This window comes from Choristoneura fumiferana, chromosome Z (genome assembly GCF_025370935.1).
Source record: "Choristoneura fumiferana chromosome Z, NRCan_CFum_1, whole genome shotgun sequence".
In the NCBI taxonomy this organism is placed as follows: Eukaryota; Metazoa; Arthropoda; class Insecta; order Lepidoptera; family Tortricidae; genus Choristoneura; species Choristoneura fumiferana.
This window is the reverse complement of record NC_133472.1, coordinates 33,048,633-33,071,855: the sequence shown is the minus strand read 5'-3', so window position 1 is coordinate 33,071,855 and position 23,223 is coordinate 33,048,633. Positions and strand designations below refer to the sequence as shown.

Here is a 23,223-nt window from a genome sequence, read left to right as displayed (position 1 = left end):
GTTATGTGCTACGTCAACGTTTTCCAATAAATATTTTATTAAATAACAAATTTTATTCACATAAATACAAGAATTTAAGAAAAAATAACCATATAAAACTTAACTAACAACCTAACTTAAAAACTGAATACCTACTAAATTAAATCTAAAAAAGGCCCCCGTGGCATGGTGCCCAAGAGGCTGGCAGCATTCCCTCGTTGAATGGCGATGGCGATTCGTTAAGATAGCTGCCAGCCCTTTGGTCTCCAGTAGTGTCGACCAGGCGCTTTTGCACTTCTTTAATTAAATTTTGTGCGCTGGGACCCCAAGGACCCAGTGTCTCAAATCCGACAGCAACGAAATTATATGCTGAACCGAGACCCTGGTATTTTAATATTTTCCTGCCCTCGACCAGGTTTTTTAGTTGTACCTTGGAGGCAGGTTGCGTCCCAAACTATAACCCGTCCCATCCTCCACGGAATCAGAGACGTACCGTCCGGCTTTTCGCCATCATCACGCGCAATGCCATTGGGTTCTAAAATTGACGGCACGTTTATGGTGGCAAGAGACCGGCGGATAATATCATTAAGCGCAGCGTGCCGGGAAAAACGGCCAGCACTTTTTTGGCAGGAAAGCCCATGATGGCCTATTTGGTCGACATTGGCAACACAGGGGCAACAGTGTGGAGAACACAAAGCAGCACCCAGCCTCAGCCCAACTGCAATTCGCAAAGTTTCAGCCTCCAGGAAGGTTCCAGTATTAAAAGAAGGATAGCCGTGAAGCCACTCGGCAGATTATTTCCTTCCTACAGCCTTGTGGTCTGGGCCTGAGCTGGAACTTACCGAAAAATGCTATTTGACTCTGATTTCATTTGCCTTTATAATAATCACGCAATCCAATGCTATCACACTTACATAGGTACGACGACGTAAGTGAGCAATCGCTTGCTGAGTGCCGCACAAAGAGGTGGAGGTCACAGAACGCCGTCACATCATTTCACACTAATAATCGGCCTTAACAACCTGTTCTAAAATATTTTCCCACAAAATAAACTTACCGAAAAATTATTTAACCCTTTACATATTTATAAGGAAATAATTTTGACTGTAACTTACCCTTCCAGTACAAATAAATAAACAAATAAAAGTGCGTTGTGTTCGGTTGTTTCCTGTCGAGTAAAAGTGAAAGTTCTTGTTTGTTTAACAATTTGATTGTTAAATTAACATAATCAAATTCTACTTAAATTATTTGTTTCATTTGCATATTTATAAGAGCAACTCACTTTGGGTATCACAATTTTTTTAAACACTGCGTATTTGTTTAAAAGTTTTCAAAATGCGCGCGCGCACGTCGGCCATTCGTTGAGGCAGAACTGATATCATTTGCGGATCACTCTGTTGCAAACGGCGGTGGCTGCGTTGCACCCGCCATTAATATTTAAGTAGGTATAAAGGCCTTTACACACAACGACATTAAGATAGTGAGCGTTGCCTTATTTGAGAGTAAAAAACTCGCTGATTTGTTTTATAGATCACATATTCTAGGTAGGTTTTAGACGGTCTATTCACGTCTCTGGGGACTCGCCTGGACCTTTATTTCCTGCCACATAGAACTCGCATCTTGTTTTAGGAAAAACGTTCGTTTAATATAAAACTCTTAACAATTATTATATCCAGTAATATAAGTAACTAGCTTTTGCCCGCGACTTCGTCTGCGTAGATTTTTATATTTACCTACACAATGCACCATAGGAATGAGGTTATATAGGAATAATATCCCCGTATCAATATTTTATTCGCGCGTTTTTTAAAAAATTCTTCCTGTGAGGGGTGAAATAGGGGATGAGTTTTTATTTTTTTATTTGACTGGATGGCAAACAAGCAAGTGGGTCTCCTGGTGATCCTATTATATGGAAGATCGTCACTGTCGAAGATAAATCGATGGTTCTTTTTATGATAAACTTCGCATTTGGGCACGTGATAAGAGATAGATAGATATTTCTTCAAGCGTTATTGAAAGTTTTACCTGCGAGAGGTGATGTTAGCAGAGGGGATGATGCAGCGTTAGAAGAGCCTTCTAGCTCAAGCAAAATATTCGCAATGTGGGGTCTTTTTAGATGGCTTATTGACATAGACAGTCAGACATGAAAAACTCAAATTCCAAGTTTCCAAGACAGCCGTAAGTAGCCTATTACTTTTTCTGTTAAGGCGATTTACATGGAAACACCTTTTTAATTACTGTAGCTTTGGATTGCCTTGACTTAGAAGTTTGAGATTTTTTCACAGCTTTCGGGACTATTGACCTGAGTTTAGGGTTTTAATTTCAACTCGATACCAATACTCCGCGCGTTTACGAGATAAAGGGTCTTGACAGACAGACGGACGGACGGACAGCAAAGACAAGAGATCCTATAAAGGGCAACACACACAGAGAGCGGGCGCGGGTCGTGCGCGGGCCCGCGACGGGCGTATTTGCATGGCGGTATATGGACGCCTTCACACAGAACGCGGGCGCGGGTCGGGCGCGAGACGGGTCGTGCTCGGGCGGTAGGTAAAGCTTAAGTTAAAAACCCCTAAAACTCGATTTTAATGAAAATTTGTACTTTAAAGTGAAATATTTCACAAACAAATCCCCGAATCGAAAAATCATCTTAGTAACCCCCTAATGGTTTTAATTTAAAAGACCCCACACTATAGGGTTGGATGAGGAAAAAAAACCCCTACTTTACGTCTATGGGAGGTAACCAAAAAAATTTTTTTTTTAAATTTTTCATTGTACCATTTTGTCGGGATAGTTTTCATATCCGTGCAAAATTACAGCTTTCTAGCATTGATAGTCCCTGAGAAAAGCCGCGGACGGACAGACAGACAGAAAGACAGGCAAAACAATAAGGATTCCGTTTTCGTCATTTTGGCTACGGAACCCTAAAAACCGTATTCATGCGCAGTAGCTAGTTCATTTTGGCGAGAATAAAATCTAAGTATTTTATTTTTTTAATTAATTGATACTACAGAAAAATCTGATATTTTTGCCATTGACTTAGTATAAGCTTATTTCGGGCTATAAAAAAAAACAGCCACTTTTAAAAATTTCATCGATCGCCCATCATTTCATAAACTGGATTTAATTAAGTAAGTAAATAAAGTTTGACCTTGGTGCGCAAGCACGTTGGTCGTTTTCCACATATATCTCGTGGCACTGTATAATTCTGTCATCTCGAAGGGCATCGAATTGTTTGAGGAGGGGCGTCTTACGGCGTTAGACGTAAAACGCCAATTACGTAAAGAAAGACCCAAGTGCTCCTGCACGTATACATACAACTCAGCTGGGCAACTGTACTGTCACGCGTGTAGGAGAGTACCTATTTAAAAGTAAATTCGGTCTAGCCAGCCATATTAGAGCCCACAATAGGCGTCTTAATTCATAGAGGATAGTTTTGTGGGGTCGCCGTCATCGAAACCGATGAGGAGGACTATATATAATTCTGTGTCGAGTTGACAAAAATGTCGTATCCATTATTGGTTCTAGAACTGTTTTAATTCGTACTCCAAAAGTCGCCAGGTAAACAAAAGTCGTTACTTCTAGGGACTAAGTCACTAAACTGGCAACATTGATAGCCGCTGCGGGCCCGCGCCCGCTCTCTGTGTGAATACAATGAACGCGCGGCTCACGCGGCGGACACGACCCGACCCGCGCACGCTTTCTGCGTGTGTTGCCCTTAAGGGTTCCATTTTTTCCTTTTGAGCTACGGAACCCTAAAAATAGTATCCCTGCTAAGCGAGGAAACAAGTCGGGCAGTTGCAGCAGTATGGACATTAATTACAACATTTACTTTTTTAATTCTAGGTAGGATATTATTACAGTAGTACAGTCACCTTCATTAATGTCTGCCAGAGCGGAGAGTGCAAAAATATCTGACACGCCTTGTCACGCCTTGGCCGGTTTTTAAAACTTAGCTATAACCTATTTTTTAGACCATAAAAATTTGCCACGCTTCATGAAACTACGTTATTTTTATATTTTAAATTTATATCAAACTAGCTTTTGCCCGCGGCTCGTCCCGCGTGGTATTCGGTGATCGCGCGCTGTTCCCTCGGGAACTGTGCATTTTTCCGGGATAAAAAGTAGCCTATAGATGTCACTCTCTCATAAACTAATATCTATGCCAAAAATCACGTCGATCCGTTGCTTCGTTACGGCGTGAAAGACGGACAAACATACACACAAACACTTTCGCATTTATAATATTAGTATAGTATGAATTGTTTTGCAATAAATTTAGTGAATATTTTTTGGCATGTTGGAATTATCTGGCCGTAAGACCATTCGAATTCTAAACTAAACACGGTTCTTACATAGTATTATCTATGGTTGACGGCTCGAACAAGTGTTAATCAGGAGCTTCCAAGAAATTCGAAAATCGAAGTTCATATCGTTTTCCTGATGCTAATATTATTTATTACAAGAGTGAGAGGGACGGTACGATACGAACTTCGATTTTCGAATTTTGTAATAGTCCCCTGTATTGGCGGGAAGGCATATTTTATTCAGTTGTTTTCTTAGCGTCTTGCTTTTGCTGCGCTGTGTGTTTGGACACAAAATAATTTAATATTTTGCATTTTTTTTCCTCGCAATATGATGAAAATCATTGTGTGTATCACGGGCCATAAGGGGATTACAAACTCGGGTCATTAAAAACCCTCCGCCGTCGAGCTTCTAATAGACTCTCGTTAGTAGTCCCCTACTTACGCCCCTTAATGCACAATGTACTATTTTTAATTGCATAACCAAAGAGGTAACACTAGTATGTTTGTTATAAAATTAGCCTGCATAGTGTAAAAAATCTAGTTAGGTTGGTCAACCTGACGGTCTTATGAAATTTGGCAGATGGCGTACAAAATTTTGTTGCTACCAATCCTACCAAAAATAGTAAATAGCCGTGTATGTAAAAAAAAAAAGTGTTTGGTTGGCCAACCTGGCGCCCATCCGAAATTTGGGGACCAGTAATGCTCGACCTTATACTGCTCAGCCATCACTGTACGACCTGATAATACGAACTCATTTTGGATTAGAATTATCAAGTCGTACAATATTAAGTCGTGCATTATGTCCAAATTTTTGCTCGGCCTGTTATTGTAAGTCGTTATAATCGGAATCTAATCGAATCGAATGACCATAGATTTGTGTTAGGTCCAATGAGGGCTTTCGTTTTTTGTCTCACTAGATGGCGCACTGTTGCGTGAGGTTTTTAAGTATGGCTTTCAGTCTGTTATTACGGGCGTGAAAACAAAGTTTAGATTAAAATCATATTTAACACACCTTAAAACCGTACCATAAAAATATCGAGCATGCCACAGTGTTGCAAATTCCCCGTTTTGTTGGGAAAAAAGGGAGGTCAAAGGTTTCCGAAAGACAAAACTGTCTCAAAACACAGACTAATTATAACCCGCGTAGCTCACCCAAAAACTATGAGATTTGACATTTCGGAGACCTCACGCTACACTAGCGCCTCTAGTAGAGAATTCATACGCGATAGCCCTCATTGTGACCACAACGCGCGAGCAGATATTCAGTGTACACGAAAAGCATGATTAATCGTGCGAATCGATTGCTTGCTGTCAAGTGTGCTCCGATTATTAAGTCGTACAAAATCAGGTTGTCCAATAGCACCTTGAACATTATCGTCCAGGGTGATAAAGCTCGACCCATGTTCCAAGTGACATGCGATTGAATTATCAGGTCGTACAATAACTACACCCCGAAATTTGACTGATCGCGGGTAAAAATATCTGCTTAATATACAAGTACTGTAGGTACTTTTCGGATAGATAGAATGAGGGCGGCGCGGAGCGTCTTCGACATCGGGCTTCTAATACTCTCATTCATTCGCAATTCCTTATTTACCGCCCTTAAGACACAAACTATCAAGCTAGGTGCACGGTTTGGACGAAATAAAATAGTTTTCACACAGGTATAAAGAAGTTTTTAATCTTCCAGTGGGTACAGTACTACTAATTTCATATTAGAAAAACAATTTTCTTAACATGCAGCACAAAAAATCTTAATCAAACAATTTTCTTAATACATTAAACATCGTAATTGGGGCATTGGACCTGCATATCCCTATCTTAATCAAACTTTAATTGCACAAATTTGTCGCCTTGTAAGATTTGATTTTAAAATAAGATTTAGATTCTAATGTAGACAAAGAAAAAATACTGCAAGTAAATTACATAAATAAATGAACCCTGAAAACAATACACACCTTTCTTTGGGCAGTCGTGTAAAAATGCAAAATTTCAAAAGTTAAGAAAATAATAAATTAATTTTTATAATAAAATATCACATCTTAAACCATTATACTTGCAGTTCTTTTTTATTGTACCTCCCCACCATACATCAATGAAGATAAATTTGCTGTTATAATTACGAAGATCCCATTTATCAGAGCCTGATACAACATTGAAACAACACTGGTTGAACAGACAAACAGTAAATTGTGATGGAGTGTGGCACAGCTAGAATTAACATGCACTACATAGGGTTGTGCCACACCATAGTGCCGGGTGTTTAGGCCTGGCTCTCATTGGTGGTAGTCTCGATGGTGGTGCCTGCTGGCTTGTTGGTTTTGGGCTTGGCCGGCAAGACCTGAGGCTGCGGGGAGGAAGGCGCGGCGGGAGCCTCGCCTTCCTGGCCGTTCTGGCGCGGGCCCTGTCCGGCGCCGCCCGGCGGCCCCTGTCCAGGCTGCCCCTGATAGTTGTTGCGCGGGCGCATTCGGCGGTAGCCTCCGCCTCCGCGGTTCATTGGGCCTGGCCCTGCTCCACGACGTCCGCCGCGGAAGTTACGACGGAAGTAACTACACAGACAGAATTTATAACAGCAACTTGCTATACAAAACCAAATAAAAGAGAGACATCAAAGTATAATGTCTTACCTACGCTGAGGCGGTGCACTGCCTCCCTCCTGTCCCTCGTCCCCTTGGGCGCCCCCCTGGGTGGGCGGGGGTCCGCGGCGCCCCAGGCCGCCTCTGCGTGGAGCGCCCTCACCGCCACGTCCGCCGCTTTGACGAGGGTAATACCTGCACACATGTATACACAAGTCAAATATTGTTAAGTTTTTACAGGTCATAAAATACCTAGTTATCAAACTTTGTACTGGGCTGTAAATAAGTGAAGTATAACAAAAACGAAAAAAAAAACTGACTGGCGATGGAAGCCGCGGCGCTTGTCAGCTGCATAGGGCGAGCCTTTTACTGGCTCGCCGCCGGGACCGGTGACTCCAGATGCTTCATGGCCTTTTTCCCCGGCAACCACGGCAAACTCCACTGCCTCACCGTCACCGACTGAGCGCACAGCCTTGCGTGGGTTGTTCCGGGCGATCGCAGTTTGATGTACAAATACATCCTCCTTAGTGTCGTTCCTAGTACAAAAGAACATCATAAAATAAAGAAATCCTAATAGATCTAGGGAATAAATGTAAAAAAAAAACATATAGGTAGCTAGTAGTAATAAGTTTAATATTGCATGTGGGTGGGTAGCACCCAAGTAATTTAAATTATTAGGAAATAATGAACTTTTTATTTACTAAAGAGGGTACATCCATGGGACTATTACAATAAGGAAATTGTTAGATTGATATAATAACTAATATTTACTAGTTGAGACTGGATTATTTACCTGTTGATAAATCCATATCCACTCTTGACGTTGAACCATTTGACAGTGCCGGATACTTTTTCAGCTACGGAAGAGGAAATTGTTTATTTAATCAACAGGTAGAAGTTATTTCATAGTAAAAGGAGAGTAGTACTTAATATTAGTGGTAGACAGAATAAAAAAAATGTACTAAAAACATTTATATTTAGAAATAAGTCAACCATGCATGAAGCACAATCACAACTAACTAATCAGGCGTTATTTGTTGATGAATCTTATTTTGAATCTTAGGATTCATTTTTGGATTTTGATTTAATTCTAAGATAACCAACCCTCAAAGCATTACCTACAGAATTCTATGTTTTTACTATAAGAGCAGAGTGCATTTCTACAAAATCAATCAATCTGCGTGGAATCACAACGTCAGCAACAGGACGCATCTCCCGTATTGATTTAGCCTGCGTCGCGGTGCACTAAGTACCTTTGCTAGATAGTGCGCCGGGGATAAAACACGATCAATACGGTTTCAAAGACTAACCTAGGAAATTAAAAGTATACCAAATGCCAAAAACGAATAGATGCTGATAAATACACACTTCCAATGAGAAATCTTCATAGAAATAAGCTGAAATAAACAATTTTTACTGTTTAGCCGCCATGTGCTTTCGATAACATAATGCCGGGCGCCCAAAAACTAAGATGGCGTAGCGGAACTTACCAATGACCTGCTTTTGTTTGGCCGCTTTAGGTTGTTGCGGCTGGGATGTTGGGTCTTGTTGCTGTTGTGGTTGGGGCTGCGGCTGCGGCGCCTTTTCGGTATCAGCCATGGTGTAATTGGCGAACGGCGATGGTGGCTAGATGGTAAAAATCCTCCACGACCTCTCCTCGATGTTAACTGTTCTGCTCTTCGATCGTGACAAGACAAATATAGAGAATATTTAGGGACGCGCGCACTAGGGACGCGAAATTTGTTCTAAGAAAATATCGATAATCCGTAAATTTTCTTTAGTCAAAAGCTATGAATTATTTTTATTTACAAAATCGTTTGTGTTTAATTGTGCTATGGCCATTTGAACATTTGTCAGACTCTTCCATTTTTAACTCAAAAAATTTCAAAAATGGTCTACATAGTTCCTTTGTAATTCACTTTTGATAATTGTAATGATATATTAAAATTCATCTCAGCCTATAAACATCCCACTGCTGGGTAAAGGCCTCCTCTAAAAATGAGCACGCGGCGCGACTATTGCGGATTGGGAACTTCACACATACCATTGAATTGCTTCGCAGGTTTGTGCACGTTTCCTTACGATGTTTTCCTTCACCGTAAAGCTCGTGGTAAATTGCAAATGTAATTTCTCACATGCATTTCGAAAAACTTAGTTGCGAGGCGGAGTTTGAGCCCACGATCCTCTGCTTGAGAGGCCATAGGTCTAACCATTAGGCACCCACGGCTTTTTTTATTATAGGAAAACCATTTCTACCTTCTTCTAATATTTTGTGGATGAAAGTATTTATCCCGGAAAATTCTGGCGTGATAACAAATAAAATAATTATTTTCAGAGTTGCGGGCAGCAGTTAGTATAAAAATATACCTACCTTGGTGGCTGCTTCCTGCAAGTAGGTATAGAAATGTAAAACTCATGCAAATCATAACATTCATTGAAATTAAAATAAAATAGGTCTATGTACTAATCTTCCAGGGAACACGTACGTCAAGGGCAAAGATCTGATATCGACAAGGCCAAAGTTTCAAAAATATATATACATTATATTATAGACAAATATTTTAAGTACACAATATAACCATGCCTACATAGGTATTTGAGTTTTTTTAACGGACTGCTGCTTTTAGCCTCCGATGGCTTAAACAGCTTACCGAAGAGAGGGCGAGGTGAGGTGCCAGATGGGCCGCTCAGCAAGCGGTTACTTTAATTTAACTAAGCATGCCAAAGGCTGCTCCTATTGAGCTGACTTTGGAAGTTAAGGGAGAGGTATGCAAGCAATCGTAGTTTAGGTATTCGAGTGTTTTTATTGTTTTTTGTTAATCAGAACATGTTCTCAAATGGATGGAAAAAATATTTTAAAGCTACATTTACATTGTAACTTTTAACAGAGTCATAAGGGTGAGACATTCAAGTTTAGACAGAGAAAGAAATACAACTGTGTGACGACACATGCAAGTAATTCTAATCTACTGCATATAGAAAAGCGTTTTAAAAAGAGACAAGTATATAGATTTTGCAAAAAAAAACACTTAATTCAGTTTCCAATTTAAACTTTGACTGTAATTAAACAGCATGTATTTTTGATACTACCTCGAACTGTAATTAGACGAAGATTTAAGTGCCGCGAACAAATATCAAAACAAATTGTTAATTTAGAATTACCTAACTACTAGAGCATAATTAATTTTTGAAATATTTTCGAGCAGCAATGTAATACGTACAATAATTTAATACGAGAGAGAAGCGTTCTGTGACAGCTGGCCCTATACCACGAAGTGCAAAACTCGACCTTCGTATACGCGAGTGAAGGGGACGGTGACTTCGATTTGCGAGTTTCGTAGTAGCTTCTCTGTCACGTCAGCAAATGCGACGTTTTAAATAAAAAAAATGGTATCACGTAGTGACAAATTGCGTGCTAATTATTTTTTTAAGGAAAATAATGTCTAATTTTTTTACTTAAATATAATAAAACGTGATTATTAGGCCTTCACTAATTACTCTTAAAGTTTGAGATAGTTACAAAAATACACGCTGTATATTCTCAAAATAATAAATATAATATAAGATATGGCAAATTAAGGAGTTATCAAATAGCGCTTTTCTTAAACCAATCATGTTTGTCAATTATGTTTGTTTACTTATTTTATACAATAAAGAGTTTACATACATACATACAAACCAATCATCGACTCGGTTTTAAAATGAACGTGTGGTATGAGTTGAGACAATAAATAATTGTCGATTCGATAAACTTAGAGCGTCGCACGTCCATCACTACCTATTTTTTTTCTATTTTGTTAGCGCGGATTCTTACGGTTTTGCCTTAGTGTTGTGTTGCCACTGGAAGTTGGAATATTTGGATGGAATACCGATTATCGCATTCGAAATTCTTCCTTCCATCGATCACTTAACCGATTAAATTTGATTTCTAGATTTTTTTTTATTGAGATCTATTTATAATGATACCACCATGCTTAGCGTAAAACCGACAGGAGTAAACTAAGCATCCAGTAAACTTTTGTAAAAAATAAGTGCTTATTGTTGCTCGGAGGATAATATATAGTGTATTATAGCACAAAACAGACAGGCATCGACTATATAAAGAACTTTGTGATTGATTCACGATTGATTAAGTGTATAGCATGTGACAGTGCTAAAAATGTGCATGTGCATTCTCTCCGTTTCTTGTTTATGAGTAATTCCCGGCCATACCACACCGAAACACTATCGTACAAATAAGTAACACTATCGCTTTACGAGTGTCGACTAAATACGACTGTGATGAGCATTGATAGCGAATAACTTTTCAATCTAAAAAAACCTTCGACTTTCGGCTGCATTGGCTTTGTTCCTTTCGCCTATCCCTACACTTGACTTGACGAGACGACCGACTGCCTGCAGTAGGGCTACTACGAAACTCAAAACTCGAAATTCGTATCGTACCGTCCCTCTCGCTCTCGTATTAAACAGTTTAAGTGTCAGAGAGACCGCACGACACGAACTTCGAGTTTCGCGTTTCGTAGTAGCCCTGCAGGTAACTCGAAGTTTGTGTCGTACGGCCCCTCTGACACTTATACTGTTTAATACGAGAGCGAGAGAGACGGTACGATACGAACACGAACTTCGAGTTTCGAGTTTCGTAGTAGCCCTGCTGACACACACACACACACACACACACACACACACACTGGCATGAGCCCAATGAATGAATGAATGACTTGATGTTGGACTAATGGATAGATAGACAGAGAATGAATCACAACGCAACAAAAAACTTTTGTTTACTGGGTATTTGTATTTTATTTAAAATATTTATTTCTTCTACATAAAATTAAAATCCTTGCCATAAGATGCATATTAATCGAATTGTGATGACACGGACTTCTGGATGAATATGGATTTTCAAGATATCGGATGAAATAAATCCATTAAAATGAGGTTAATACCTATGATACGCTTAACAACTGAAAATGTAATATAAAAATGTTTATTCTTGTTATTTGTGTTAAGTACTCTCATTTTATCTTTTCGTGTATTCAACAGTTCTTCATGGCCTCTGGGTGGCAATTGTGATCACTGTTTCGGTGCTACCAATAATTTAGGACATCACTTCTTTTGGGTCTTACTTAATTATTACCGTAAGTACGACATTACGAAACAGTCTTACAATATCTATATGAACATGTTCAGATTTTCAGCCTTTGTCGACCTTTCAATTTGTTCTCGTTTATTTAACAAAAATGTTTTTTGTCATATTTAGAATAATCTCTTCGCAGTTTGTTATTTTAATATGGATATAATATCAATTATTATTACTATTCCCCTTATTGGCTGCCTTAAGGCTTGGGCCAATGTCAGTTACAATGGCAGGGTTGTGGTTGATTCTGTAAAGGAGCGACCACACCATTGCTTAAAAAACTGACAGTAACGGAATTGCAGTGACGCATTGTATGCACACCGTTTTTATCGCATGCCCTCTACACCGCTGCTCAAAATACGCAGACCGGTGCGGAATCGCAGTGACGTGCCATAAACGTCACAAGTGTTAATTTGTATGGAGCCCTCAGTGCGTGAGTCCGACCTGCACTTGGCTGTTTTTTTTTCTTGTCTAGTCTTATAAGAGCCATGACACAACAAGGCATTGTGGGTTTTTGTAAATTATAATTTTTGTTTTTGTTTTACATTTCAGGAATGCAGTATCTCTGAATGAACCAAGACGAAATTTACACCATGACCTTGAATTAAAGTAAATAGTAACTTTATCTCATATTCATATATAACGTTAATTCTGACTTAACATGTTGAACGTTGAAATAAATTTTCCACAAGAAATGGTAAAAAGACTTGTTAAGGAATAACACTAAGCTACATGTTTGTTGGAGAATCAGTGAGCTTATTGTGTTACACACATAGAATCACTATCCTTTTCACCACTTCTTTCTGCCACACGGCATAAGACATGGGTAGAAAGAGATGGTGAATGTAATCACAAACTTCAGCGTGTTAGACAATAAGGCCTCATATCAGAAGTGCTGAACATTTTAAGCCCGTGTGACTTTTGAGTAATTTGAAATACAGTGATTGATAAATCGACATATTCCTTGTAGAAGGGTTGTATTAGAACTAATTTGTAATCTATAGATATAATAAATCTGTAACAAGGCGGTGTCTGTACATTGAAAATATATGAGAAAAACTGTTATTAGAGGTATTTATTAGCGCAACAGAACCCAAAACAATGTGTTAGAATTGTTTTCTGCTTGTATGTGTGTTTGCACACTAATCTCAGAAACGGCTTTACCTAATAGACTTGTTTCCTTGTTGACCCTTGATTTCTAATTTGTAATCCTGTAACAAGGCGGTGTCTGTACATTGAAAATATATGAGAAAAACTGTTATTAGAGGTATTTATTAGCGCAACAGAACCCAAAACAATTATTGTTAGAATTGTTTTCTGCTTGTATGTGTGTTTGCACACTAATCTCAGAAACGGCTTTACCTAAGTAGAGGAATGCGGTTTTCACTAATGAGTTGTTGTTTCCTTGCATTGACATTTAGGGGCTGTTTCACCACCCATTGATTAATTTTATTTGGAAAATTATTCATCAAATAAATAATTGCCTATCAATTTATTCTCATCATTTATATACTTTGTTTTGTACATCAATTATATTATTTATATTTATAAACTAAAAGTTTAGCAAACTAGTACTGCAGGGCTACTACGTAACTCGAAACTCAAAGTTCGTGTCGTGCGGTCCCTCTGACACTTATACTATTTCATACGAGAGCGAGAGGGACGGTACGATACGAACTTCGAAGTAGTCCTGCTGCAGATAATTCGAAAATACAGGGTGTTTGGTAGCTAGGTGCAAAGCTTTAAGGGGGTGATAGCCGAGGTATTTTTGTGATTGGTCTTTGGAGTCTTTTTGTATTTTTTATTTCAACTTAAGCTTAAGCTTAAGGTCCCGGGATCGAATACCGGCCAGGGCAGATATTTGTATGAATAATATGAATGCTTGTTCTCGGGTCTTGGATGTTTAATAAGTATGTTTATCCATAGTACAAGCTTTGCTTAGTTGGGACAAGATCAATTGGTTTTTTTTTTTTCGGATGGACTGTTGCTGCTAGCCTCAGACGGCTTTTACAGCTTACCGGAGAGAGGGCGAGCAACCAGATGGGCTGCTCAGCAAGTGGGTTGTTTACTTAGCATGCCAAAGGGTGCTCCTATTGAGCCGACCTCGGACTTTGGACGCTAAGGGAGAGTTGCATGCAATCGGATTTTAATTAGCAATCGGATTTTAAAGATCAATTGGTGTCAAGTGTCCCATATATACCTTTTTTTTTAACCAAATTTTGTTACGGGATGACCCGTTTAACCCATATCATGGTCTATTTTTCTGGTTTTTCTGTGCCTCTGTTTCAGTTTGTATTTTTATATGGGTTTTACGGGATGACCGTAAAGGTAACAAAATTTGAAGTTGAAATAAAAAATACAAAAAGACTCCAAAAACCAATTTTAATTTGATTGCTTAATAACTACATCTCTTGTCCGGGTGAGCGGTTAGTTCCAATTCCAATGGAATGCTGAAAGTTTCTCGATGAGGGCTACAGCATAGATGTCGCTAGTGTCGCTGCTTAAGTGACTGAATAAGAAACAAACAAGCTCAGATATGTGGTGCATAGGAGATATTCGTGTCTGTACCTACCCCTGTCCAGTGGTAGTGTAGCGGTATAGCACGTGGCACGGAATGCCGAGGACCTGGGTTCGATTCCCAGCGCTGGTCTATTTTTCTGGTTTTTCTGTGCATCTACGTTTCAGTTTGTATTTTCGATATGAGGTATTTTTGACCATTTTCAGCCATATATGTCGTAGCCGAAATTTGATATTTTTTTTAATTGAAAGTAGAAATTTTAGTAAAATACCCGGAATTTGATGATGAGATGTGCGTTTAAATACTACCCATTTAATTTGACGGATAAATGTGACGCAGTCTCCGTCTATTTCAACAAAACAAACAGAGACGGTATCGCATTTATCCATCAAATAAATTTAATTAATGGATGGTGAAACAGCCCCTAAGCCCCTGTTTCACCATCCATTGATTAGTGTTAATATCATGCCGACTCTGTCGATTCGAACAAAACAAATAGAGACGGCATCACATTTAACCGTCAGTTAACACTAATTAATGGATGGTGAAACAGCCCCTTAGTGTTTATTTCAGTTGAATTGGTTCACAAATAAAAAAGATACGTCAATTTAAAGAATGTTATCGAACACTGAAAGAATCGTTGATTTCGCAAACATTTCGTTTATCTATTATCATCATCCCAGTCTATGACGTACGTACGTCCCACTGCTAGACACAGACCTCCTGTCAGAATGAGAGGGATTTGGGCCGTAGTTCCTATGCGGGCCCAGTGCGGATCTGTTATAGTTATGGCTAATTGTCTGTGAAATGATGATAATTTAAAACGTATACGAAATGTACATCGTGCAATTTCCAAATAAGATGAACCCTATTTACCATAATATTGTTGTCAGCTCATCTTACGTTAGAAATTATTTTTCTACGAATTATCCATTTATCAAAACAGATATTTTAATAAAATAGAAGAGGCTGGCATCAGCACTCCGATTTTGTGGTCAGGAGGTGCCTTATTCAGTTACCGTAAATGACTTTCGTGTCACCATGTCAGGACACTCATTGAAGCAGCACATCGCGAGGTCATTTATCGCGCTATAAATGTTTCAATGTTTCAAAGTATCAATGTTTATGGAAGGTATTCTTTGTAAACTACTAAGCAGTCAGTCAAAACAATAACTGGCTGAAATTTTAAGTCAACGCAAACGAAGTCTTTTTTTTTCGTATTTTGTTGTGTTTTTTGTTCCTGTCAACTAGGGATCCTAGTTGAGTGGTTTTATTCATAAATTTGTTCGGCTTTTTCATCTTTAATCACCTCTCTACCCAAACTTGATAATTATGAAAAATAACACTAAGTCAATTTTGGTATTGCCTATGTGCCGAAGGCACAACCTTTTTTATGTGAATTTATGTTTTTATACTTTTTTTAGCAATTTTGAATAATTTTGTATGTTCTATTTGGCAGTCTTATTAAAGATACGTACCAGTTGACACGTGTTTTGCATTTAGTAGGCTCGCAGACCCTTAAGGCCCAGTTTTAGCCCTTAAGGCACCAGACCGTAACAGCCTACGTGAATGAACATGAAGTTTTGCAAAAATGTTTTACAATCAACTTAAATAACTTAGTAAAATTTCGCAATTTCAGTTCAACTGACAAACCTGGTTATTTTATTATGGAATAATAGACATAATGGCAGCTTGGAGTTATTTATTAAGGTATTCTGTCGAGTTGTTTTTCGCCATCTTATTTACACAATCACATAAAGTGGACAGTAGTAGCGATTTCTCCTTTGATGTGTACAATTTTTCACAAAGCGAATGTCCGTCAATGCCTAGACTAATTTTTCCGGTATCAGTTTGTAGAAGGCGCACTGGCACAAGTTCTTGGCTAGAACCAAAGTATAGATTACCAGAGATATAGCTATTATTAAACATTACTGATGCGACTGTGCCTTCTACAGACGAATTAGTATTAAGGTCACTGTAATCATCACTGTTAACTTGCTTATTTTTTTCCTGGAGAGATTGTGATTTTGCGTTCTTGTGTTCAAAATCATTATTTGGTAGTGCTTCTTTACCACTTATGAAGCTCTGGACAACATTGTTTTGACATTCCTTGGTAATGATTGAAGGTATTTGTACCTCGTTTTCACTAAACTTATTTCGATGCTGAGACTGAACAGCGATTCCTGGAGTAGTTGAAATGAAGGAAACAGAAGTATCTTCTTCAGGACCTGTTTTGGAAATAATTCCTTCATGTATGTTTATGCGTGGTTTCTTATTTAGTAATGCTTTTGAAGTAGTTGGAAAATTAAAAGTGTCATCTAAAGTTGACCTACTGTCGGTTATATTCATCACGTTGTATGACGTAGTTTTTAAATCAAGATCTACATCCCCATCGTTGTGTTTTTCTGGCAGTTTAGACATTAATCGTTCCGTATTGCCACTTTCACTGTCTAATGATGTTTTGTATTTTTGTGACGATGTAGATTCTGTAGGAAAGAATGTATTGTCATCTGAAATTGGCTCAATACCAGTAAAAGGTTCATCGCTTGGTTTAAAAGTTATGTCAGAAGACGTTGTAATAGAATCGAGTCGCGTGCCTTCGTCTTCGTTTTCACCTTCTTTTTCTATCTTTGATTTGTCCGAATTGCTGCTTGTATCTCCAGGTGATATTTCCGCACTTTTCGTGGTTGTTGATGTAGAGTAATGTGTTGTATTATCCAAAATTAGTTCACTACTAATCTTATCTGTTTTGTTGTTTGGTTTTAAAATAACCTCTAAAGGCTTTGTATCCAAATCAAGTTTCTCGCCTTCTTCATCTTGTCCTTGTTTTTTTTTTTCGTCCATAGATGAATTTTTGTTTAAATCTTCAAGCGACAGTTTGTCATATTTTAATGTTGATGCAGGGAAGAGTGAAAAATGATCCAAAATTAGTTCATTACTAGCTATATTCGTTCTAGATTGATTGGTTGTGTTGTTTGATTTTAGAATAACCGGAGGCTTGATATCCAAACCAAATTCTTTAGTTTCAGTTGTTCTTTCCTCTTTTTCAGCTGCAGATCTGGGAGTACTTTGACTAATGTCTCTGAAGAATGGTTCTTCATCTATTGGAGTTTTTGATGCAGAGAAAATTGTAGTTTCGTCGATAACCGGTTCTTTTCTGATGAATTCATTACTAGACTTATTAGTTTGATTACTTATTTTTAAAGTATCTTCTGAAGGTATTGTATTTAAATTAAAGACCGGACTATGTCTTTGTTTTTCAGACCAAGATTTTTCAGTGACGCTACTTGCGTCTCTAAAAGATAACACATCACTAAGCGGGGTTGATGAAATAGAAAATATTGTTTTCTCATCTGAAATAGGTTTGGTAGCCAGCTTGGAATCAAACTGATTTATGTCGTTAATTGTTTTAAAGATAACATCAGAAGCCATTGTATCCATATCAAATTCTGTGTCGTAATCTTTGGCAGTATTTTTCGTTGTAACGATTGTGATATCAGACAATGTATTTTCAGATATATGGGAATTGATTTCGACACTTTTTGATTCGTTGATCTTATCAGCATTCAAACTCGTATGAGATAAATAGGGTGAAGTGGAATCCTCTAATGAAGTTTCGTATTTACTGACAAAATTGACTAAATTATGTTGCGCCAATAGATTATGTTTGATACTGTTACTAAGCAGGGAAGGCTGATCGATACGACTGTCATCAATGGAAGTAGGTTCCGTCATGGAACTAAAACTTCTAAATTCAAAAGACCGCACCGATTCTTTTGTTTCATGTTTTTTACGATTACCATCTTTATCATCAGGAATATATTTAAGGTTATTTACCTTTTTTTTTGGCACTCCTCTCTTGATATCTTCAAGGCTTTGTTTCATTAGATTCTCAGTTTCACTGCAGTATTCTTTTATTTTCTCATTCAAATCGGAATCCGACAAGTCTTTATATATTTTCAAATTTCTTGCTTCCCAGAATTCGCTGAAGTTTTCCACCAAACCATATTTCCTTGTAAATTCTAAGATGTGAAGATCAAGGCATTCAACTAAAACTTTTTCAGCGGACTCCAAGCTTGGGATGGAATTACCCTGTTGTACTACTGCTGTCTCACTATTGGATACATCTTGAATCTCTAAGTCTAAATAAGATGGAGGCTGTGATCCATCGTCGTTACTTGCTTGAATGAAAGTTTTACTACTTTCGTATGTGTCGACGCGTTCACTTAATTCATGGGAATAATCTTCCTTGTCCACAGATTCCTTTTTAATTCTGTTTGTTTTTGGATTAAACTTTACTGGATTTGAAATTAGAAACGGTTGCGGAGTAAACTGTCTTTGGAACAAGTCTGCCTCCGCTGGCACAAAGTAAACACCTGTGTCTTTTTGGAGTGTGATTTCTTTGGAGGCACTTGCAGCCGAAAGTGTGCAATTACAGCTGCTAGGCGCAATGTTCAAAGGGTCAGCTTTTCTGTAACAAACATAAGCCAGTATTAGAACTTTAAAATGAGACGGCCAAATAGAACCGAGTATTATTATTATTAGATTAAACGGGCTACCTTGGCATATTCTATAATATATATACCAACATATAAGTAACCTAGTGTAATCAAGTAATCAACACAAAAGAGTTCAAAGTTCTAATTTTAAAATTCAATAGGTATCTCAAAAACGGCTGAACTGTTTTTATGCAACTTAGCTAAGAACCATATCATTATCCCAATTAAACTAGATTTCGATAAAAAAATTAGTCCATCCGTTTGGGAGCATGATGATGCTGCAAACAGACACACATACACAGCAGTAAAACTTATAACTACCTACCCATTTTTTGGTTAGAAGGTAAATTTTGCATAAAAATCAAATAAAAGTATGGATATTGAGAAATATACCAACAAAAGATGCCATGTACCCTTAATAGAAATCTAAACATTCTAAAGAAAGCTACGAATTAACAATGAGTCTGGAATGAAAAAGATCCACATTAAGGTCGTTCGATTAGGTTCGCCAGATCCCAAAGCTCTCGAGATGGTGCCACTTTTGCAAATTTCTTGTTTTTATTTATTTGTGACATTGTTATTGTATTTGTACACCTTAAAATTTGTTTCGCGTACTCTGTATATAAATACTGAACTACCAAAACAAAACATTGTACAAAAACCATCCTAACTTTGTTATAGAGTATTCCTTTACACTATTTTGAACTTTTCACGCACACATGCATAACGTATTATTTTAGCCCAACCAAATATTTGGATAAAAGTTATCATTCGGGTACGCATAATTCATTCTGAATTAGAAAATAATTATTTTTTGAAGATTGTTCGAATATGTACCTAACTAAAAAAATATGTACCTAGTAAAAGTGGTGGCCTAGTGGTTTGACATATCGCCTCTCAAACAGAGGGTCGTGGGTTCAAACCCGGCTCGCACCTCTGAGTTTTTCGAAATTCATGTGCGGAATTACATTTGAAATTTACCACGAGCTATGCGGTGAAGGAAAACATCGTGAGGAAACCTGCACAAACCTGCGAAGCAATTCAATGGTGCGTGTGAAGTTCCCAATCCGCACTGGGCCCGCGTGGGAACTATGGCCCAAGCCCTCTTGTTCTGAGAGGAGGCCTGTGCCCAGCAGTGGGACGTATATAGGCTGGGATGAGATGAGTAAAATGTCCAACAGACGTTTTTATAGGAATAAAAAAAAACGATTGGCCCAAAACGAAAAAGATTGGCACTGCATGCGCCTCGGCTGGAACAGCTATTGCTGGCTTCGAACTGTTTAACGGCACTCTCAAAATCATCCGTTTAAAACAATTTTCAGCCAGTAATACTTTTTTTAGGTCTAGGCAATAATGTAAGTACAGTACCCGGCGATAAAGATTGCACATCGGTCTTCGGACAAAGACAATTGGCTGTTCACGACGATTTCCAAACACTGGCGAACATCCATCAAGCATCGTATTTATTAAGTGACGTTTTATATGTATAAATACGGCACCTATAGGGACTTAATTAGTATACGTTAAATTATTAATGACATTTAACTAAACTTCGGATATCTATTAGAGAGCTGTTGCAACTACTACAAAAAGGATTGTTCCCTCTTTTTCCTAAAGATGCCATCGCATAATTTAAAGTTTTGCTGGGTTTCAACAACTCTTTATTATATACTAGCGTTTACCCGCAAAATTGAAATTACCCGTTGAATTGAAATTCCGGGATTTTATTAAATTCTCGTGGAAATTCCCTAAAATAACATTGTGGTTTTTATTTACGTTACCTAAATTAAAACAGCCATGTCAAATTTCATGACTCTTAAGCCCAGCGGTTGTTATTGCGAAATTTTATCCCTATCCCGTGGGAATATCGGGATAAAAATAAACCTATTTGTTATTCCAGATGTCCAGCTATCTACATACCAAATTTCATGACTCTAAGCCCAGTGGTTATTAGTTCGTGATTTTATCCCTATCCCGTGGGAACATCGGGATAAAAAGTAGCCTATGTTATTCCAGACGTCCAGCTACATACATATACCAAATTTCAACACTCTAAGCCCAGTGGTTGTTATTTCGAAATTTATCCCTATCCCGTAGGAATATCGGGATAAAAAGTAGCCTTTGTTGTTATTCCAGATGTCCAGCTATCTACATACCAAATTTCATGACTCTAAGCCCAGTGGTTGTTATTTAGAGATTTTATTCCTATCCCGTGGGAACATCGGGATAAAAAGTAGCCTATGTGTTATTCCAGACGTCCAGCTACCTACATACCAAACTTCATGACTCTAAGCCCAGCGGTTGTTATATAGAGATTTTATCCCTATCCCGTGGGAATATCGGAATAAAAAGTATCCTATGTTTTAACCATATCCGTCCAGCCGTTTCAGCGTGAAGGAGTAACAAACATACTCACTCACTCACTCACTCACAAACTTTCACATTTATAATATTAGTAGGAAGGATAGGATTTTCATCTAAATGCGTACGTACTCTATTGCACATGTAACCTGTACAGTCGAGTTCATAAACTTGTGAGCAAAAATTTTATCAAAAATATCTGAACACGACTCATTGTTAACGGCGTAGAAGCGTGTTCAGATATTTTTAACCGAGTTCAATAAAGGAGGTGGTTCTATGTTCCAATGCTTGTATTTTTTTTATGTATGTTCGCCGATTACTCAGTCAATTGTGGACCGATTTTCAAAATTCTTTTTTTATCCGAAAGAGTACTCTTTTGAGGTGGTCCCATTGTCACCAAGTCAAGATCTGATGATGGGATCCTAGGGAAATCGAGGGCAAACCTCAAATTTTATACGTACACCTATAGCGATTTTGGCATTTTTAGCATTGAAATAAGCATTTACATTCAGAAAATATTATTTGGTAAACTGGACCTGATGAAGAAGGCCAATGCAACTCGTCAAAGCTAAGTAATGCTCGCTCGTCTATAAACGATCATGATGAATATACCTAGATAAGCGACTAAGAAGGAGCTTTAAGTTAATGATTCTTTCGAACTGATCTGATGCTGAAGCCGGAAGGTAGGCCACGGAACTCTGTTATAAAACAACGTACCTAAGCTGTGGTTGGGCTTAATGGAATCGTTGTGAGATGTTCTTTGGCTAAGAATCACTAAAAAGTGAGAAATAAAGATTTTTTTTAATAAAAAAGTAAAGCCGATTCCAAAAAATACAAAATAACGGAAAATGGAACCGACTACAAAAACCCTTGAAAATATTTTTCTAGGTACCTACTAGCTCGAAGTCGGTGACTTAGCACGACCTAAGTCCCTTTTGCTTAGGGATTTAAAATATCCTTAGGCACTTTTTATGAGTGTATTTTTTGGACTTGGTAGGTAATTTTTGGTATCATCAAATTATACTCGTATACATAATAAGTAAGTACATTACGGCGTTTAGATTTTTTTTCGAAAATTCCCATGTCAGTAGATGAGTTCAAAAAGTCGAATTTTCAAAAGGTAGGTACCTACTCACACTCCGCAGTTCACGAAAACAATAATTGAAAGAAATAAACTCACTGCAAATCACAAAACGTGTAACAATTTCTTGAAACACGAGGAGCCGCCAACGCCAAGGATATTAAGAGGACAAGGCAATACATCGTTCTCTTGTCGGAACGGTCCGACTGGGGGGGTTGCACGTTACTACTAATTAGCACTGCTAAATTTCAAGCCTTAACCGTGGCCGTTCTGGCTACGCGATCCGTCACAATGGTAACAAAACGACTAATTATAGAGCGATAAATATTAATTTTTAAAAACATACATCAGCTATTCGCTGATACACGGCGGCATGGCGAAACGTGCCTAAATATTAAGGTCGCAGAACATTGTTCGTCGGATAGTCATGTCGCAATCGATAATGTATTGTCCCGAGATAACTCTTCTCACATGCCTGATCCGAATCAGCTTAATGCAGTGTACTGTTTACTTTTTACTTACCTTAATGAGATAACATAGTGGTTAGGAAGATATGTACTTGCGCTGCTACAACGTAAAGCTACCTATATACGTGTTTCATCAAACCAATGCTTCAGACTTGCCTAAAACTTAATTGTATCTTAGGTTTGGTAGGTTTTATTTAACTTGTAACCTCACATACCCCTTATAGATTTTCAGACGTCTGAGAATCTTTCGTCACTGCCGTGTGAAAACCTCGAACCTACTCATAAGTAACAAAATTTT

The 23,223-nt window shown here is 38.1% G+C and overlaps 2 protein-coding genes and 1 long non-coding RNA gene across 3 annotated transcripts; 1 reads left to right on the top strand and 2 right to left on the bottom strand.

Annotated features, from left to right (window-relative positions):
* Positions 1 to 5,939: 5,939 nt before the first annotated feature.
* Positions 5,940 to 8,556, bottom strand: LOC141434984 (uncharacterized). Its single transcript, XM_074097482.1, has 5 exons — positions 8,353 to 8,556; positions 7,656 to 7,719; positions 7,183 to 7,398; positions 6,914 to 7,057; positions 5,940 to 6,835 (listed from the first exon to the last, which is right to left on the bottom strand). Exons 1-5 carry the CDS (start codon positions 8,459 to 8,461, stop codon positions 6,550 to 6,552), a joined length of 819 nt encoding a protein of 272 aa, XP_073953583.1. The 5' UTR covers positions 8,462 to 8,556; the 3' UTR covers positions 5,940 to 6,549.
* A 3,035-nt stretch (positions 8,557 to 11,591) lies between these two features.
* Positions 11,592 to 13,064, top strand: LOC141434978 (uncharacterized). Its single transcript, XR_012452105.1, has 3 exons — positions 11,592 to 11,800; positions 11,906 to 12,000; positions 12,552 to 13,064. It is a non-coding gene; the product is annotated as an uncharacterized lncRNA (long non-coding RNA).
* Positions 13,065 to 13,464: 400 nt separating this feature from the next.
* Positions 13,465 to 22,821, bottom strand: LOC141434970 (uncharacterized). The gene is made up of 2 exons (XM_074097470.1): positions 22,558 to 22,821; positions 13,465 to 18,988 (listed from the first exon to the last, which is right to left on the bottom strand). The coding sequence occupies exons 1-2, from the start codon at positions 22,638 to 22,640 to the stop codon at positions 16,216 to 16,218; spliced, it is 2,856 nt and encodes a 951-aa protein (XP_073953571.1). The 5' UTR covers positions 22,641 to 22,821; the 3' UTR covers positions 13,465 to 16,215.
* Positions 22,822 to 23,223: the final 402 nt, after the last annotated feature.

Coding starts and splice junctions, on each gene's coding strand:
- LOC141434984 (XM_074097482.1), bottom strand. CDS start 8,461: ATGGCTGATACCGAAAAGGCGCCGCAGCCGCAGCCCCAACCACAACAG. Junction 7,399..7,655: donor GGATATGGATTTATCAACAG/GTAAATAATCCA, acceptor CTTTTGTACTAG/GAACGACACTAAGGAGGATG. Junction 7,058..7,182: donor CGCCGCGGCTTCCATCGCCA/GTCAGTTTTTTT, acceptor ACATGTGTGCAG/GTATTACCCTCGTCAAAGCG.
- LOC141434970 (XM_074097470.1), bottom strand. CDS start 22,640: ATGTATTGCCTTGTCCTCTTAATATCCTTGGCGTTGGCGGCTCCTCGT. Junction 18,989..22,557: donor TACACGTTTTGTGATTTGCA/GTGAGTTTATTT, acceptor TGTTTGTTACAG/AAAAGCTGACCCTTTGAACA.